The sequence below is a fragment of the Oryctolagus cuniculus genome, chromosome 21 (assembly GCF_964237555.1).
Source record: "Oryctolagus cuniculus chromosome 21, mOryCun1.1, whole genome shotgun sequence".
Classification (NCBI taxonomy): domain Eukaryota; kingdom Metazoa; phylum Chordata; class Mammalia; order Lagomorpha; family Leporidae; genus Oryctolagus; species Oryctolagus cuniculus.
In genome coordinates this window covers 19,660,855-19,679,094 of record NC_091452.1, presented here as the reverse complement: position 1 = coordinate 19,679,094, position 18,240 = coordinate 19,660,855, and the positions used below count along the sequence as shown (strand labels likewise).

General features: G+C 53.5%; 1 protein-coding gene across 4 annotated transcripts in view; it reads right to left on the bottom strand.

The window, feature by feature from the left end:
* The window catches only part of MYO18B (myosin XVIIIB), a 245,008-nt gene that overhangs the window by 186,277 nt on the left and 40,491 nt on the right, over nucleotides 1-18,240 (bottom strand). For all 4 annotated transcript variants that reach the window (XM_070066045.1, XM_070066043.1, XM_070066042.1 and 1 more), the window contains exons 12-15: nucleotides 12,334-12,507; nucleotides 9,447-9,537; nucleotides 7,379-7,571; nucleotides 1,979-2,059 (exon numbers count right to left, since the gene is read on the bottom strand). In XM_070066045.1, the coding sequence (XP_069922146.1) occupies nucleotides 1,979-2,059; nucleotides 7,379-7,571; nucleotides 9,447-9,537; nucleotides 12,334-12,507 (539 nt within the window). The remainder of the gene's footprint in view (nucleotides 1-1,978; nucleotides 2,060-7,378; nucleotides 7,572-9,446; nucleotides 9,538-12,333; nucleotides 12,508-18,240) is intronic.

Below are 18,240 nucleotides of genomic sequence, written 5' to 3'. Positions count from 1 at the left end.
CTTCACGTTGATGGGGAGCCGGGGCAGGAGATAGATCTGAGTCACCGGCAGCAGGACCAGGTTAACCCCCAGGCTCTCAGCACTGAAGCCATAAAACGTTTTGGTGGCTTGGGGTCTGAACCCTGCCTGCATCCCCATCTGCTGTGTGGCCTTGGGCAGCCTACTGCGCCTGTCTGAGCCTCCTTTTATGATGGGTAAAATGCAAGCTGGAGACCCGTTCCTCAGAGGACCACAGTAAGGGTGTAATGAGGGGGAGACCCTCTGCCGGCTGCATGCTTCGGGAGACACAGCGGTGGTGGTCCTGTGTTCACACACAGCCAAACATGAAAGGACTCATTCCATCCACGCCGCTTCTTCCGAGCAGGTTCTGTTATTTTTTTTTTTAACACTGAAATCTCGAGGGGGGAATGAGAAACATGTACTCAAAGAACGTCTCAGAGGAGAAGCTGAGCGTGGTTTGATAGTACGGACGTGGAATTTCAAACCTGGCCGTGAGCTTCACAGGCTGCCAAGGCAACCCTGTAATTTTCTACATGAGAATCAGAGTGGGGTTTGGGGGTGTTTACGGGGTTTCTCCAAGGGCCCAGAGGAAACTGGCAGAACCAAAACAGCACCGAGTGCTTAGGGAGGAAGTGGGATGTGCAGAGTGACCGCCCGCTGGGCATGCCTTGGACTGGAGGGCTCCCCAGCAGGTGGAGCTCTGGGTGCTAATGCAGGGAAGTCCTGTGCAAGCCAACTGGTCAACCTAACTGGGGACTACAGGTGCACACCCCTCAGAGATCCAGAGAGAGGCAGGGACACAGCCAGGGTGAGTTGGAACTGGATCCTAGGTACCCCAGGCCTTCACCTTGGCCTTCTCCATTGGGGCTGAAACCAGCAGCCCGCCCATCCACAAGAGGCAGCCATTTGCAGCCACAGCCAGGGCCATGGGGCCCACACCACCCTTCCAAACCAACACTGCCCAGCCCTTGCAAGGAGAGGCTCAGGGGAGGGAGCTCAGAGAGCAGGGAGAACAAGCCAGGGAAACACCCACCAGCAGCTCACACCTGTCGAACAGCCAGCACCACTTGCAAACAAGGAGGGTTTGCAATGACTGACGGTGCCTGCTGTGGGTCCTAATGCGGCTTGGAAGCCACCCTGGTGCACGGTAGATGAGCAGTGAGGAGGAGAGCAGCCCACGTGCCGGGCGACAGGAGAAAGGCTGCTGGTGGGACACTTCCTGCATGCCAAGCACCACGGCAGGTGCTCTGTGTGCACCAGCTCATCACCTATGTGTTCAGCTCTCCAGGGGAGACCACCGTCCCCATTTTGGAGATGAGAAGACTGAGGCTCGGGGAGGTGAAGGAATGCGTTCAAGGTCTCCAAGACTGGAGCCAAGCCTGGCAGGACCCACGGTGCTCCAAGATGCGAAAGAGGGAAGAAGTCGAGTGAGAGGACCAAGGGCAGTTCCCAGGCTAGGCTGGGCAGAGGTGCAGCTGGGGTCAGCAGGGGAGGTCCTCAGGTTGGGGGAGTGAAATAAGGACTCTGAGCTCCCCTAAATGAGTGCTTAGCTGCTCTCGTGGCCATCGGGGGTCTGGACCCAACAATAAGCTGTGCTGGCCATTCCCTGAGGCCCCCGTCTCTGCCAGGCCCACCACCTTCATCTTAACCTTGGGTCTTCCAAGTGACAAAGGCCACAGGCCACTGGGCATGGACCCCTTCAGCTCTGACCACAGGCTCCCCTGGGTGTGACTCCTTCCTAAGACCCACTCAGACCCCAAGCCCACGGGGCTTCCCAAGCTGACAGCAGCTCCGTCTCCAGCAGCCCGGGCCACGCCCCAGACCCATCAGCACAGAATCTGGGGGGTGGGTCTCAGGCACCAGTGCTTCTAACAACCCCACGTGATTCTGGGTGCAGACTGCGCTTTCGACCAGGCGGCCTTGCACTGAAACGGCCACGTGGCATCTGAGAGCCTCGTTTCCCTGAGCACCGGGTTACCTGGGAGGGACTCTGGTCCACAACAGCCACCGAGGTCGCTGGGGAGCGCTCCGGGAGGTCAAACTGCACAGGAACACCTTCCTGGAAAAGGGCAGCATTTCACAGTTAGCACCTGCGGTGAGCCGAGTGTGGAGAGCCCTCCAGCTCTTTCATCATCACCATTCAGCCCCTTTATTTTAAAACATTGACTGACTGATTGATTTTGAGAGTGAGAGAGAGTAGTTCCACCTGCTGGTATACCCCCCAAATATCCACCACTGCCACGACTGGGCCAAGCCAAAGCTGAGAGCTGGGCACTCCATCCAGGTCTCCCACGTGGGTGGCGGGTACCCAACGATTCCAGCCATCACTGCTGCCTCCCAGGGTCTGCATGAGCAGGAAGCTGCATCAGGAGTGGAGCTGGGACTCAAATCCAGGCACTCCAGGACAGAGTGCTGGGGTCTCAGCTGGCTTCTTCACTGCTATGCCAAACACTGAGCCTCATTCAGCCCTTTTTAAAAACTTTTTTTTTTTTTTAGTTATGGGAACCTACACAGAACACAAGCCTTATCCCTTGACCGATTGTAAGTATGTGGATCAGTGATCTGGATGCACTCACCCTGCGAGCGACCATCCTGTCTTCCTCGAGAACTTCATCCCGCAATGCCCCTCAGCCGGCTTCCCGGCCCCCCGCCCCCCGCAGCCCTGCTAACTGCTGTTTCACTTTCCATCTCTAGGACTTTGACTGCTGCTCTGAGTACTTCATTTACGTGGAATCACACGCTACGTGCCCTTTTGTGGCTGGCTCATTTCGCTGAGCATAACGCCCTCAACGTGTGTTTATTGTTGGAGCAGGTGTCAGAATTGCCTTCCTTCTGAAAACCGTGCACACAGCGCTGACTGTGGATCCGTTCGTCTGCTGATACACACTTGGACTGCAGTCACCTTTCAGCTGTTGTGAACAATGTCGCTACAGGCACGGGGATACGAGTATCTCTTTAAGACCCAGCTTGCTTTCTTTGGGGTAAATACTCAGAAAGTGAAATTGCTGGATTGTGCAGTAATTCTATTTTTAATTTTTTGGAGGGATGGCTATCATGGGATCCCCAGTGGCTGCACCATCTTCACTGCCCTCCCCCCAACCCCCGCCAACAAACAGTGGACAGTTTCTATTTCCCCACATCCGCACCAACACTTGCTGTTTCCTGTTCTGTGTGGGGTTTGTATGGTTCTGTTTTGGCCGCAGCCCCTCTAACGGGTGCAAGGTGACGTCTCGCTGTCGTCTGATTCACATTGCCCTGAGGACCGGCGAGCCTGAGCTTGTTGGCCATTCACGTGTCTTCCTTAGGGAAGTATCTATTCGTTTGCTCAGTTCTCAATGGGATCGCTTTGCTTTTACTCCCTCTGCGACTTTGGGTGGGAAGAAAGATTATAGGCCAATGTTCCGATAGCATCTTTTTTTTTTTTTTTTTTCGGCAGGCAGAGTTAGACAGTGAGAGAGAGAGAGACAGAGAGAAAGGTCTTCCTTTTTCCATTGGTTCACCCCCCAAGTGGCCACTACGGCTGGCGCGCTGCGCCGATCCGAAGCCAGGAGCCAGGTGCTTCCTCCTGGCCTCCCATGAGGGTGCAGGGCCCAAGCACTTGGGCCATCCTCCACTGCCTTCCTGGGCCACAGCAGAGAGCTGGACTGGAAGAGGAGCAACCAGGACATAATCTGGTGCCCCAACTGGGAATAGAACCCGGGGTGCCAGCGCCGCAGGCCGAGGATTAGCCTAGTGAGCCTCGGTGCTGGCCCTGATAGCATCTTGAAATGGCCCAACATCCTAATAACTCAGGACAGACTTTTAGAATATTTTCTGAGCACTTAATAAGTACTGAGCGAAGTGCTCAGTGCAGGGGAGAACAGGTAGAAACTATGGATAATAATAGATAATAATCAGACAATAGATAATAATCAGAACATCCAGACACCTTACACTTGGGAACCACCCAGGTATCCAGAGCAGAGTTAACACAAAATCAGACAAAGCCACTGAAATGCTCGTTTACTAAGATCTGGAAGCAGAGTGAGCAAATGTAATGCTGGGAGAAAAATAAGCATGGGCAGAGGCGACGACGCATGGGAAAGTGACACTCGGGAGCAGGGACAGCGGCTGCCACCAGGGCCGTAGCAGAAGGAAACTGTGTTCTCTGCTACTTGCTCTCTGCGTGCACTTTCCGTGTATTTAATAACTGACAGGAGAAAGTGAAAGATGGGGGGAGCGGATGTGATATCCACTACCGGACACGGAAGACTCGGTTCAGCCCAGGCACTTCCTGTCCCACGCCATTCAGTGCTCCAGGCAGCCCTGTTAGGGAGGTGAGAGACAGCAGCTGTACAGTGAACCCCTGTTCTACACCCTGCCCTGGACCCGGGCTCTTTGCAGGGAGATTTTGCAGCTTCTCCAGCCAGAAGCAAAATCGACCCCATGAATCAGGACCCCACTTGCCGGGACCGATGTCATACAGCAGAAGGGACCCTGGCCCAGCCCCAGGGTGCCCCCCATGCTTCTGGCTGCTGTCCTGCAACCCTGCCCAGGGCCATGTGAACAGTCTGCTGGGGTTGAGATATCCATGGAGCAGACACGGGGTAATCCCAGCCACTGCCTGCTCAAAGCCGGCTGCCCCCCTGGACACAGCTTTCCATGTGCTTGGGGACCATTTGGACATCTCTGGAGAAATGCCCATGCCCAGAATGGCCTGGGACAGCCCAGCCACCCACCTACCGGACATCTGACCACAGGCTCTGGAGCTGTCCCCACCACGACCTGGGGAGCTCCCCAGACTCCCCAAAGGCTCTTACTCTCATGTCACCATATCTGGGAACTTGTCTATAGTGTAGCATTATTGTGGCACATCGTAACCAATACACGAGTATTACTGTCTGCATCTTCCATGTGGCGAAATTGAGGGTCAGAGAAGGGGAGCGACTTTCCTGAGGCCACACAACCAATGAGTAACAGAGTTAAGATTAGACCCCAGGCTGCATCAACATCATTGGATGGAGATTTATCTGTGTGATGCCTTCATTCCACTGCAAAGAAATAACTGGTATTTTAATACTTGTCACCCTACTGATGAACAATATGGCTACTTCTACTGGTTATTTGCACATGTCAACTTGTTCAAGGAAGAAGGGGAGAGATACTGGCCGGGCGTGGAGCTGCATCTGGGGCCCTCGCAATGTCCTCACAGCCACCCGGCTGAAGGACGTGCACGTGTGTCCACTTGGATAAAGTCATTGAGCTGTGCCCCTGTGGTTACGGACTTCTCTCTGTTGCTATGATCAGAATGTGTCCCTCCCAAAATTCAAGTATTGAAACTTAATGGTGGCTGGCGCCACGGTTCACTAGGCTAATCCTCCGCCTTGCAGCGCCAGCACACCGGGTTCTAGTCCCGGTTGGGGTGCCAGATTCTGTCCCGGTTGCCCCTCTTCCAGGCCAGCTCTCTGCTGTGGCCAGGGAGTGCAGTGGAGGATGGCCCAAGTGCTTGGGCCCTGTACCCCATGGGAGACCAGGATAAGTACCTGGCTCCTGCCATCGGATCAGCGCAATGCGCCAGCCATAGCGCGCTGGCCGCGGTGGCCATTGGAGGGTGAACCAACGGCAAAAGGAAGACCTTTCTCTTTTTTTTTTTTTTTGACAGGCAGAGTGGACAGTGAGAGAGAGAGAGACAGAGAGAAAGGTCTTCCTTTGCCGTTGGTTCTCCCTCGAATGGCCACCGCGGCCAGCGCGCTATGGCCGGCGCACCGTGCTGATCTAATGGCAGGAGCCAGGTACTTATCCTGGTCTCCTACGTGGGTGCAGGGCCCAAGTACTTGGGCCATTCTCCACTGCACTCCCGGGCCACAGCAGAGAGCTGGCCTGGAAAAGGGGCAACTGGGACAGAATCCACCGCCCCGACCGGGACTAGAACCCGGTGTGTCGGCACCACAAGGCGGAGGATTAGCCTAGTGAGCCGCGGCGCCGGCCATGACCTTTCTCTCTGTCTCTCTCTCTCACTTCCACTTTGCCTGTCTGTAAAAAAAAAAAAAAAAAGAGAGAAAGAAAGAAAGAAAGAAAGAAAGAAAGAAAGAAAAGAAAGGAAAGAAAGGAAGGAAGGAAGGAAGGAAGGAAGGAAGGAAGGAAGGAAGGAAGGAAGGAAGGAAGGAAGGAAGAAAGAAAGAAAGAAAGAAAGAAAGAAAGAAAGAAAGAAAGAAAGAAAGAAAGAAAGAAAGAAAGAAAGAAAGAAAGAAAGAAAGAAAGAAACTTAATGGCCGGGACCTGCATGGTGACACAGTGGGTTAAACACCATTTGCAGTACTGTCATCTCGTATCAGAGCGCAGATGCGAGAGATGAACTTCATATGAACTTTTTGAAGTCCCCTTGTAGGGCGTAAGCATCCTCTCTTCTTTAAAAGATTTATTTATTTTGAAAGAATTTCAGAGAGAGAGATATCTTCCATCCACTGGTTCACTCTCCCAAATGGCCCCAATAACTTCTTCTGGGTCTCCCACGTGGGTGCAGGGGCCCAAGCACTTGGGCCATCTTTAGCTGCTTTCCCAGGCCATCAGCAGAGAGCTGGATTGGAAGTGGAGCAGCTGGGACTCGAACCAACACCCATAAGGGATGCCGGCACTGCAGGCGGCGGCATCACTCCTTAGCCACCGCCCAGCCCCAGGTGCAAGTATCTTCAATTTTGTTAGAAGTGACCACCTTGTGCTGTAAGGGGCGTGTCACCCACTAAAGACACCCAACCACAGAGCTCTTAAAGAAGGGATCTGGGGGCTGGCATTGTGACGCAGCAGGTTCAGCCACCGGCTGCAACACCAGCATCTTATATGGGAGGAAACAGCTCAAGCCTTGGCTGCTGCATTTCTAATCCAGCTTCCTATTGATGAGCCTGGAAAGGCAGTGGAGGATGGAACAGGTACTTGGATCCCTGTCACCCCCACGGGTTACCTGGATGATGCTCCTGGCTCCTGCTTCCAGGCTGGCCCAGCCCTGGCCCTTGTTGCCATTCAGGGAGTGAACCTGAAGATGGAAGATACCTCTCTCTCTCTCTCTCTCTCTCTTCTCTGTCACTCTGCCTCGCAAATAAAAATAAATAAATCTCTACTTAACCAAAGAAGGGCTTCATACATTGGGAAGATGTAGAGTAACTCTTGGGGACAGCTTTAGCTCGGGTGACGAGGAAGAGGAGGAGCAAGGCCCAGGGAAGCCCGTGGTCCCTGGGATTCCTGCAGCAGAGGGTGCAGGAGGCAGAGGACAGAGCTGGGGAGCGAGACAGGGCCACAGAAGAGAGCCGGGGAGGAAGGGCTCTGTCCTGGCATGGCCCCAGCAGGCAGGACTGACAACTCCCGGAGGGGGACGGGACCCCGCACTCAGCCGAGCCTGCCCTACCTCTCGATGGCGCTCCAGCGTGGAGACGAAGGTTCGCTGGTAGTAGAGCAGCTGCAGGCGCTCATGGACGTAGTTGTGGCAGAGCTCCTCGAAGGTGGCCGCCCGCTCCTTGCCCTCGTGCCGGGGGCTCTGGAAGCCTGGAGAGTCCACCACCATGATGGAGCCCATGGAGAGGTGGTGGGAGGAGAAGGACCTGGGGCAGGGACACGGAATCTGAGAGTCCATGGGGCCGAGCCGTCCCCACCCCGGCTGCAGTGATGGAGAACCAAGGCCGTGCACGCGTGGGTTTGAGGATCCCGCAGCTCTGGCTTCGGAGCCAAGCTCACCACGTGCACAGGCTGTGTGACCTTGGGCGAGTTGTTGAACTCTCTGAGCACGGGCTTCCCTGAGCTGCAATGTGGCAATGGGGGTAACAAAGGGATCCCAGACCCACAAGGACTGAAGAAGGAGACGCGTGCAAAGCATCTCCCAGGACACAGACACACGCGGAGCCTCCTTCCAGGAGGTGGGACTTCTCCATCGAGCCCAGCGACCCAGCAAGTTGGCTACAAATGAAGACCGGAGCCGCATTTGCTTTTCCCAGGGACACGTTGGATGAGAAAGACGATTTTGTTGAGTGCATCGGTTTACAAAGCTCCTGCAAGTCATCGCTTCCTTGGGCCCTCTTGGGGCATCGGCCAGAGTGGACAGAGTGAGGATTCCTCACCTCAAAACGCAGCAGCCAAGAGACTTTGGAGCCAGCTGTACCTGGGCTGGCACCCTCACCTGCAATGGAGGGGCTGTGTATCTCGGGAGAGGGGCCCAGCCTCTCTGAGCTCCAGCCACCTCAGCTGGGAAAGGGTTCATGGTGGAGCCTGGCCCCTGGCCGGAGGGCTGGATGTGGCAGGCACCCCTCACCAGCAGGCACAGTCGGTAAATGCTCTTTGCTCTGTCAGTGGCATGACCAGCTGTCACCTCCAGAGGGCGCTCTTCCTGAGAGCCACCACTGCCCTTGACCCGCCGCCCTTGGTTCCATCTCCACCATGGGGTCAATGCCCAGCCCTGCAGGTGGATTCAGTCAGCTCGTGCCTGGGAAAGCAGCTGCCTGTTCCAGGCCCATACATGGCAGTGGTGGGCCCCGTTATCACCAGTAAACCCATTTTACAGGTGCAGGCGCTGAGATCCCACACGGCAAAGCAGCTTCCCATGCTGGCTCATCCTCACTCCCCAGCCTCGCTCCCCTAAGCGCATGTGGTCCGCTTGCTTTCCAGACAACCAGCCTGGGCTCTGCCGTGGCAATGCCTCCAGCAGCAGCCACGGAGGAAGGTGGTTCCGCATGCATGGCGCCTGGGAGAACCCTGCCTGCTCAGCCCTGGGCACCAGCCCCATCTCTTTCATGGGATTTCTTGGGCCTGGTTTTGCTTTCTGCACTCCTCCAGTGAGGCCCACGTGCCACGTAGGGACCCTGCCGGAGCTTCTCCAAGCACACGCTCAGAGCATCGCTCAGGATGATGGAAGAGAGGGGTTCCTGGTGCCCATGGCCCACGGATGCACTTGGGAGAGACACATCCTGGCCCAGTTGGAAATTCAGCTTGGTCCCTCTCCATGTCCAGCAGGAATATTTAGAAAAACAAACAGTGAGAGCAACACGCTGGTGGTGTGTACATCCCGGCTCCCCAGTCTGGGCCTTGGTCTCCACCTCTGTGCAATGGGCTGACCTGAGTAGCAAGTGGGCGCGAGGGAAGTTGAATAATTAGTGCAGCCCCTGGCCCTGAGTCCTTGTTGGAAAGTCGTCAGTGTTTATTAGGGGGTAGTTCTACAAGCACTGTGGGGAAGAGCTGTGTACATTCCTTATTCCCCCAACCCTTGAGTCGACCCTGGGTGGGAGTGGTGTGGGGAGCTGTCTCTCACACAGAATAGGGAGTCATAGGGGTGCACGGATCTGCCCCAGTCACAGCCAGTAGGTGGCCAAGGTGGTGCTGAACTTGGAAATCCTCTCGCCCTGCCCAGGTGCCCCCTGCCAGAGCTCCTCTGGGCCCCTGCCCCTGCCACAGCTGGACATTTGGGCCTGGACAGAGTCCACCGTTACCTGTTGATGAGCGACACCACGGCGGCAAAGAGCTCTTGGTACAGACCCGAGGCCATGCCCTCTACACACTCCACGCCTGTCATCTTGAGTCCTGGAGTCCAGAGAGAGGAGATGGTGACCACCTCGCTCACCATCGCGCATTCATGGCTACAGAGCTGCAGGGGCTGCTGCGCTTAGAAACCACCCCCATCGCCCTCTGTGGCTGCCTTTATACACCACCTTCTGAGGACAAAGTCCACATCACCTGGCCCTCCCTGCATTTCAGATAGCACTCCTGCTCAACCCTCAGGGCTCAGCCCAAATGCCACCTCCTCGGGGAAGCCGTCCTTGACTGCCAACAGCACCCATGAGTCCCACTTCCCCTCCACCCTGATTCTGTAGCACCCATCACAGCGTGATCTGTACTTGTATACTGATTCCATGAATCCCAGCCTCCCCCACGAGGCTGGAGTGCCCTGAGGACAGGGAGTGTCTTAAGGTCCTGGTCTTTTGGCCTCCAGGCCTGATGCATGGTAGACACTCAGTAAATGTTGGTTGTTCCCTTAGGAACTGGCCAGTTTCACAGCAGAAGTCATAAAATATTCGTTCACTGGAACTTAATAATTTCACTCCCGGGCTTTTAGTCTAATGAAATATTCAAAGAAACAAAGAGGTCTGGGTACACAGGTTCTTCCAATTGTTGATTAAATTGGCAAAAATCGCTTTTTGGAGACAGCTTGAATGCCCCACAATAGCAAATGGGTTAGATAATTTGTAGTCTGTTTGTACAAAAGAATGTGTGAAGTCAGGTGCAGGGAAATATTGAGTGAGGCGGGGAGAGCGCCCAGCTCTGAAGTGAGCAGGAATGAAAAAGCTTACAAAAACCACAGCAACACTCGCGGTCTCGGGTTTGTTTAAACACACACGTGCACGTGCACACACACACGCATGCAGGGGGTCCCTTTAAAATAGCTGGCCTGCCCAGCAGAGTACCAAACAGGGCACAGTGAGGCACAGCGGGAGCTCAGATCACAGATCCTCACCCTGGACTTTGGATTCCAGACACAGCACTAGAAACACAATCTCCAAATCTGCACTCACACTCACGGGTGCCTGGAGAAAGAGTTCGGCTCCCACATTCCAGGCAGCACCCCCCAAAGCATTTCCCAGCCCTCCTTTGGCTCCACCCCCCGCCCAGGCTGTTGCTAGGCAACCCACATCCTCCAAGCATCTCTCCTAAGCCTGCTGGTCCCCTGTCTGCTTAATGCCTACCCTGGAGACCTCAGCGTGAGAGGTTGACTCAGACTCACAAAGTGGAGTGTGTGAGTGTGTGTGTGCATGTGTGTCCATGGGCTTGTGCGTGTCTAGGGTGTACATCTGTGTGTGTGTGTGTGATTGGTGTGTGGACATGTGTTGTGTGCATAAGCATGTATAGGGTGTGTAGCTGTGCCCACAGGTGTTATCTACACATGGATGTGATTGTGTGGTGTGGACGTGTGCATGCTTGTGCACGTGTGGAATGGCTCTCTGCACAAGGGTTCTATGTGCATAGATGTGTGATTGTATATGTGTGGTGTGCATACATGTGCACACATGCATGATTCTGTGACATGTGGGGTATACACAGGAGCATGTGTGTGCTGTTTATCTGTACACATGCATGTGCACATGTTGGGCTGCGTGTCCTCTGTGCACATGTACAGCATGTGTGTGCATCTGTGTAGCGTGTGCACGTGTCTGTGCGTGTGTGTCTGAGTGACAGACAGGAGAGGTAACTTTTGAACTGACTGCAGCACACAACACAGCACAGACCTGGAAGCAAACATAAAAGGCCAGTGGCATCCAAGTGACATCAGCTGTCAAGCCACAGCCCCTGGAAGGTGGAGGCAGCTGCCAGGAGCCAAGGGAGCTCAGAGAGAGGGGCTTCAAAAGCCTCGGCTCCAAACAGTGCTGCTCATCAACCCCAAACTCTGCCATGGCAAAGACAGCTTCTCAGAGAGGCTCCGCGATGCCCGGGGCTCCAGGAGACGCCTCGGCCCCCATTCCTGCAGTCCAGGCATTTGGTCCGCAGAAGCTGTGGACCTGGAATTCCCAACCCCCGCCGCGGCAGGTGCAGGACAAGACCCTCCTGCTCCTCCTCGGGTCAGCTCGAAGCACTCCTCTGTCCCACTACTCGGCCTCAAAGCCCAGAAGCCATCCCCAGGCCCTCTCTCCCTGGACGGCCCGTGCTGTCACCTGTTAGTGTCCCCCTCGTCCCATGTCTATCGTCACTTCCCTGATCCAGCCACCTGCCCCTTCACCTGTGAGAGTCACAGCTCCCAGTGGGCCTCCCTTCTCCCACTCATCCCCAACCTCCGTCCGGGCTGAGCTTCATAAATGATAACACAAGTCACTTCCTCCCCACCCCCACCCCTTCCACTCACTTCACAGCTTCCCACTGGTCTAACGATAAAAGCCCTGCATTTATGCAACTCACAGGAGCCAAGCCCCACCCTGTTCTCCAACCTCACCTCCAACCATTCCCACCCCCGACTTCAGCCATTCCAGCCTTATTTCTCTCTCTCCAACAGAGAGGTAAGCCTTCCCCATACACAGCAGGGGCTCAACTCACCTGACACCAAATGGGAACACATGCGTCCCTTGGCACTGCCCACGGTGCACCATCTCCCCAACACAGGGCCCCCTCCCAGATGCCAGCAGCCTCCACGGCCACTGGACAGAGCTAATTAGTTGACCACATGCACCATGCATGTCAAGTCCACCCACGGCAGCTTCCCCTGCACCCAGCCCCGGCCAGTACACAGTAGGGCCTCCATAGGTTCCCCATAAATAAGCAAGAGTGCTGGTGCCCCCCAGCTGGCTGGCCAGGCAGGACCCTGGCGTGCTGGGAGCTTGGGCATCGCGGTACCTGAGCTGGTCTCCTCGTCCTCGAGGCCCCGGCGGCTCGGCCTGGACGTCACCTGCTCGATGATCTGCCGCAGGTGGTGCTTGAAGGTGGCCGTGTTCAGCTCCTCGTACTCGCAGCCCAGGGCCTCAGCTGCGTGATTGGCCCACTCAAACCGCATGAACTGCTTCCGGCCCACTGTGCCAGGGACAGAGGCGAGGTGTGGTGGTGAGGTCCCCGGGCCCGGGGTGAGAAACCTCGCCCCCCTCCCAGCTCTCCAGGCCACCATTCTCAGCAGGGGAGCCTGAGGAGCTGCCCGGGCCTCGCCTTTGGGGATGGCCCGTGAGTCGGAGTCAGCTTTTCCGAGGGTTACGTTCACCCTACTCTCCCCCCCCCCCCGTCCCCTTTAAGAGGCTCATTATTCGCTTTTTTCAAAGTAACTAAAAATAGTAAGGAGGATGGAATTGGGAGGACGCCTTGCAAAGCACGATTGATTTATCCTCCTGGGTCTCCCTCTATGCAGCCGGCCACCCAGCCACTCATCCATGCAACTGCTCACCAGGCCTCCCACACAGGCAACCACCCACCCGCTCATCCATCTGCTCAGGTCCATTTACTGAGTCCCATCCAGTGCATGTGAGACGTGGGGCTCGCCCCTGGGAGAGGGACAATCAACAAGACAGACAGGTGCCCGTCCCTCGGGCTTTTACGGTCCATTGAAGGAGTGAGGCTGTCAACAAGGTCAACGCACAGGGAAAGAAGGTAATTCCAGACGATACAGGTAGAAAGCCCCCCTTCCAGGAGAAACTAAAAGAGGGTGGTGAGATACAGAGAAACCGAGGGAGTCGGTGTGTGTCTATGGTGGTCGAGAGAGGGGCGTGTCTATGTGAGGCCATGATATTCGAGCCCAACTGCAGAAGGCAAGAAGGAGCTGACCTCATAAAGAACCACAGAAGTGCTTCAGAGGTAGGAGGAGGGGGCAGTGCAAAGGCCCTGAGGCACAAATGAGCACCACGTGCTAGGTGCCCAGGCTAGTGTGTCTGGTATCTAACACAGGAAGGGAGTGGCCAGATGATGGATGTATATGACTCAACATAGAGTCACTTCAGGGGCGATTCTAAGACTACTTAAAATTAGCAACAGAGACGCTATACAACTCGGAAAAAGCTTAAAATTGGATGTTCAGTGAAAAACAGACAAGAAAATTGTATCAAAGTATGATGTCAGCTGAGTAAATCACTTTAAAGCGTTGTTGGGGAGCATTGTGCCGTAGCGGGTAAAGCCAACCCCTGCCAAGCCAGCATCCCATATGGGCGCCAATTCATGTCCCAGCTGCTCCACTTCTGATCCAGCTCCCTTCTGATGGCCTGGTTAAAGCAGCAGAGCACGGCCCAAGTGCTTCGGCCCCTGCTACCCACATGGGAGATCTGGAAGAAGCTCCTGGATCCTGGCTTTGGTCTGGCCCAGCTCTCCAGCCATTGGGGCCACCTGGGGAGTGACCAGCAGGTGGAAGACCTCTCTGTCTGTCTGCAACTCTCCCTCTCAAATAAATCAGTAAACATTTTTTAAAAAGTGTTGTTAAAATAATAAAAATGGAAAGTTAGCCAAATATTAACAAGCACAGATGGTCAAGGAGGTTTTCTCGGCAAGTCTTCCACCACGGTTCTGTGCTAATTTTGTAATCCAACAGAATCCAGTGATTTATTAAAAGAAATCACAGCGCTCTGCCTAGGACATTTTCTAACATCTTTTATCTTCCCATAAATGTGTTTCCTTCTTTGCAATAAGAATCACAGCAGGGGCTTGCGCTCAAGCTTAGCGGGTAAAGCCACCGCCTGCAGTGCCGGCATCCCATATGGACGCCGGTTCGAGACTCCACTGCTCCACTTCCAATCCAGCTCTCTGCTATGAAAGAGAAAGCAGTAGAAGATGGCCCAAGTCCTTGGGACCCTGCACCCATGTGGGAGACTCGGAATAAGCTCCTGGCTCCTGGCTTCGGATCAGCTCAGCTCTGGCCGTTGTGGCCACCTAGGGAGAGAACCAGCAGATGGAAGACCTCTCTCTCTCTCTTTCTCTCTGCCTCTTCTCTCTGTGTAACTCTGCCTTTCAAATAAATTAATTAATTAAAAAAAAAAAAGCAGCACAGTAGTCAACAGATTTTTCGGTTCCTCCCCAGAGAGTTGTAAGAGCCCAGCCCTTCAGGCAGACATCTTGAGGAAGCACCCTGTCTTGTGACGAAATTTGAACTCTGGACAAGGATTTTATCTGGGGTTTCAATGCTACCCGAGCAGGTGGTGCTCTGGCCCTAGTTACTGAGGGCAACACAAACAGCTGCTGCGGAAGGATGTTGGGCCGCGTGATCGTTCCATGAGCACCGTTTCAGCATCCTCCCTGTACTGGTCATTCCCATTTCACAGATGATAACACTGAGGCTCGGGTGCCCTGGATGATGTGGAAAAGGTCCTTCTACTCAAAAATGATGAAGAAGACGGTGGCGCTGATGGTCAGATGAGGATAACAATGGTGAGGAGGAGAAGGAGATTATGGTAATGGTGATGATGGTAACGGTGATGGTGATGATGATGGTGAATAAGGATACTGATGGTAATGACATTGGTGGTGGTGACTGTGATGGTGAGGAGGATGTGGAGGAGGGGGACGGTGGTGGTGGTGATGATGATGATGGTAACGGTGCTGATAATGGGATGATGACAGCCATGGTGGCGGTGTGGTAGTGACCAGACAAGCACTAGGCTGAGGAAGATAATGGTTGTTGCGGTACTTTGTCCACCTCTTTTTATTCCAATGCCATCTTTATTCAGCTCACGGCTTTTGGAATTGAAGCCTTTGTAAGGTCCCAGGTATATGCTAATACTAACCGATAGAATAAATAAAGGGGAGAGTGATCCAACATGGGAAGCGAGATACTCAGCAGACTCATAGAATGGCAGATGTCCTAAACAGCACTCTGGCCTCAGAATCAGCCCTAAAGGCATTCGGATCTGGCTGAAAAGCCCATGAGAGTATTTCAGGCATGGAAAGCCAAGACACTCTGGCAAAAAAAAAAAAAAAAAAAAAAAAAAAAAAAAAAAAAAAACAAAACACCTAAATGAAAGATCTCTGTGAGTGAGATCCCAGTAGAAAGAACAGGTCTTCAAAGAAGGAGGTACCTTTCTCTGAAGGGAGGAGAGAACCTCCACTTTGACTATGACCTTGTCTAAACAAGATAAGAGTCGTCGAACTCAAAAGGCTTCCATAGCCTTGGAAACTCATGACTGGAGCCTAGGGAGATTACTGATGCCATAGACAGGATTGTCAATTTGTAAAGTCAACAACAGGAGTCACTGTGCATTTACTCCTCATGTAGGATCTCTGTCCTTAATGTGCTGTACATTGAGATTTAATGCTATAACAAGTACTCAAACAGTATATTTCACTTTGTGTTTCTATGGGGGTGCAAACTGTTGAAATCTTTACTTAATGTATACTAAACTGATCTTCTGTAAAAAAAAAAAAAAAGAAGAAATTAGCAATTCCCAACTTGACTCTCACTGGGATTAAACATGACAATAGGTCTGATCTGATTTCATCATCATTTAAAAAATCATCTATTATTTTTCACTTTATGTTTCTGTGTGGGAGCAAACTGTTGAAATCTTTATTTAATGTATGCTAAACTGATCTTCTGTATATAAAGAGAATCGAAAATGAATCTTGATGTGAATGGAAGGGGAGAGGGAGTGGGAAAGGGGAGGGTTGCGGGTGGGAGGGACGTTATGGGGGGGAAGCCATTGTAATCCATAAGCCGTACTTTGGAAATTTATATTCATTAAATAAAAGTTAAAAATAAAAACAAAGGTTCCAGGTATAGCAAATGGGGAAGTTTAATATGTGTTAGCCATGATTATTTATCGTTATTATTAATCTTCACAAGAGTCAAAGAGAGTCATACTATCACGTCCATTTTATAGATGAGAAAACTGACTCTGAGAATCATCAGGAAACAGCCCATTACTAAGTGAAAGGACTATTTTTTCACCAAAATCATCCCTTTCAATACCTCTTCTGGGAAACTGGTCATATCCCTGTGAATTTAGAGTCTCTTTTAAATGGACTCACTTGTCTTTCTTTACTTAACTAAATATGTTGTTAGAGAAAATGTGACTGCACTATCTCGAATGAGAATCCATTATCACCTGTCACAATAGAAAGGTGAAATAAAGACAATACAAGCACAAAAAAGTCATTAGATTCTAATTAGATACCATTACCTGTGAGCCCCGAGTTTTTTTCCCATCTCCCTATTAAAGAGGGAGATTAGCAAATAGCAGAGAGAGGTGCTAATGGCTACTAACACTGCATATGACTTTCCGAGTGGAGACTGGCAGTGCGCTCCCTAGCAGGCAACCTTCTTGGTGGGTATTTCCTGTCCCTCTGCTGCCCTCACACCCTCCCCAGCTGCCTCCCCACCCTCCGCACAGCTGTGCAGGAGCTGAGAAAAGTCGCGAGAGGATCCAGCAGTTGCTACCTCTTCAAAGAGCATCAGTGGGTGTGCCCGGGGGTTGTGGGGGCTCTGGACACCCTGCCCAGTGTAGTGGAGAGGTAGCAGGTGCAGCAGGTGCATCCTGCTGGGGAGATGAGGTGGGCACTCAGAGAAATTGACCAGCCCCCAAGTTTGTTCCCCGCACACAACAGCCAAGCCCATAATCCCTCTGAAGTCTTCCCAGAGGAGCCCAAGAACTCCACGGCAGCCAGAGGAAGCGGGTGAGAAAGGACACTAGGCAAGGAGGAGCCCGCCCAACCCACCAGGAGCCGAATCTGGCTTCCATGTCTGCCACTCCCAGCTGTCAGTCTTTCAGGTCGCTTGGCCTTTTTGAGACTCAGTTTCCTCATCTGTGAAATGGGGTCACAAAACCCTCCTTCACATCTCTTCACTGAGTTGCAAGGACTGGGTGACAGGTACCCCAGAGAAAGCCAGGCCCTGAGAAGGGGGTCAGCCAGTGTCAATCCCCTCCCCTGGCACCAGCCCAAGGAGCAGACCCCTCACCCCGAAGCGATCGCTCAGCCTGGCAGCTGCATGCCCCCCACCACCGCAGATCTGTCAGCTGCTGCACGATGAGGCCACTTGCAGTGCGAAAGGAGCTGTCACTCTTTCTGACACGCGTCACATCCGCCTGGGTTCCCGAGCTGACCCCGGTGGCTCCTCCTTCCCTGGACAGTGGGCACATGTCGGCACAGGGCCTTCCACCCACCTCCTCCAAAGCCTGGCATCTCACAGTGGTCCCCAGAACACCACCAAGACTGGGGACTCCAATGTCCAGGGGAGGGGGCACGTTCTTGTGTGTGGTGAGTCCCTTCCTCCCGCTGAACCAACAAGAACAACCCCGAGCACTGAGCAGGTCCCATGGGCCCAGCACGGGGCTCATTACTCTAAAAGTGCACCCCACTTGCTCTCTTACAAAGCCCTCTGAGACGGGGATGCACAGGCAGGAACAGGCTTGGAGAGGCTGAGTTTCTAGTCCCGAATGGCACAGGAAGCAGCAGCGCCCAGCTTGTCTACACTGGCAGGCTCCCTGTGGTACCTGCCCTTCTACTTTCCTTCCCTTTAAGAGCAGAGGCCTGCACAAGGGTGCTTTTTAAAGAAGTTTGCAGAAGGGGCAGGTAGTTGATGTAGGGCTAAGATGCTACTGTTGGGGCCAGTACTGTGGCATAGTGAGTAAAGCCACCACCTGCAGTGTCGGCATCCCATATGGGCACCGGTTCAAGTCCCGGCTGCTCCATTTCCAATTCAGCTTCCTGCTATGGCCTGGGAAAGCAGTAGAAGATGGCCCAAGTGCTTGGGCCCCTGCATTCGCATGGGAGACTGGGAAGAAGCTCCTGGCTCCTGGCTTCTGTTTGGTGCAGCTCCAGCCATTGCTGCCAACTGAGGAG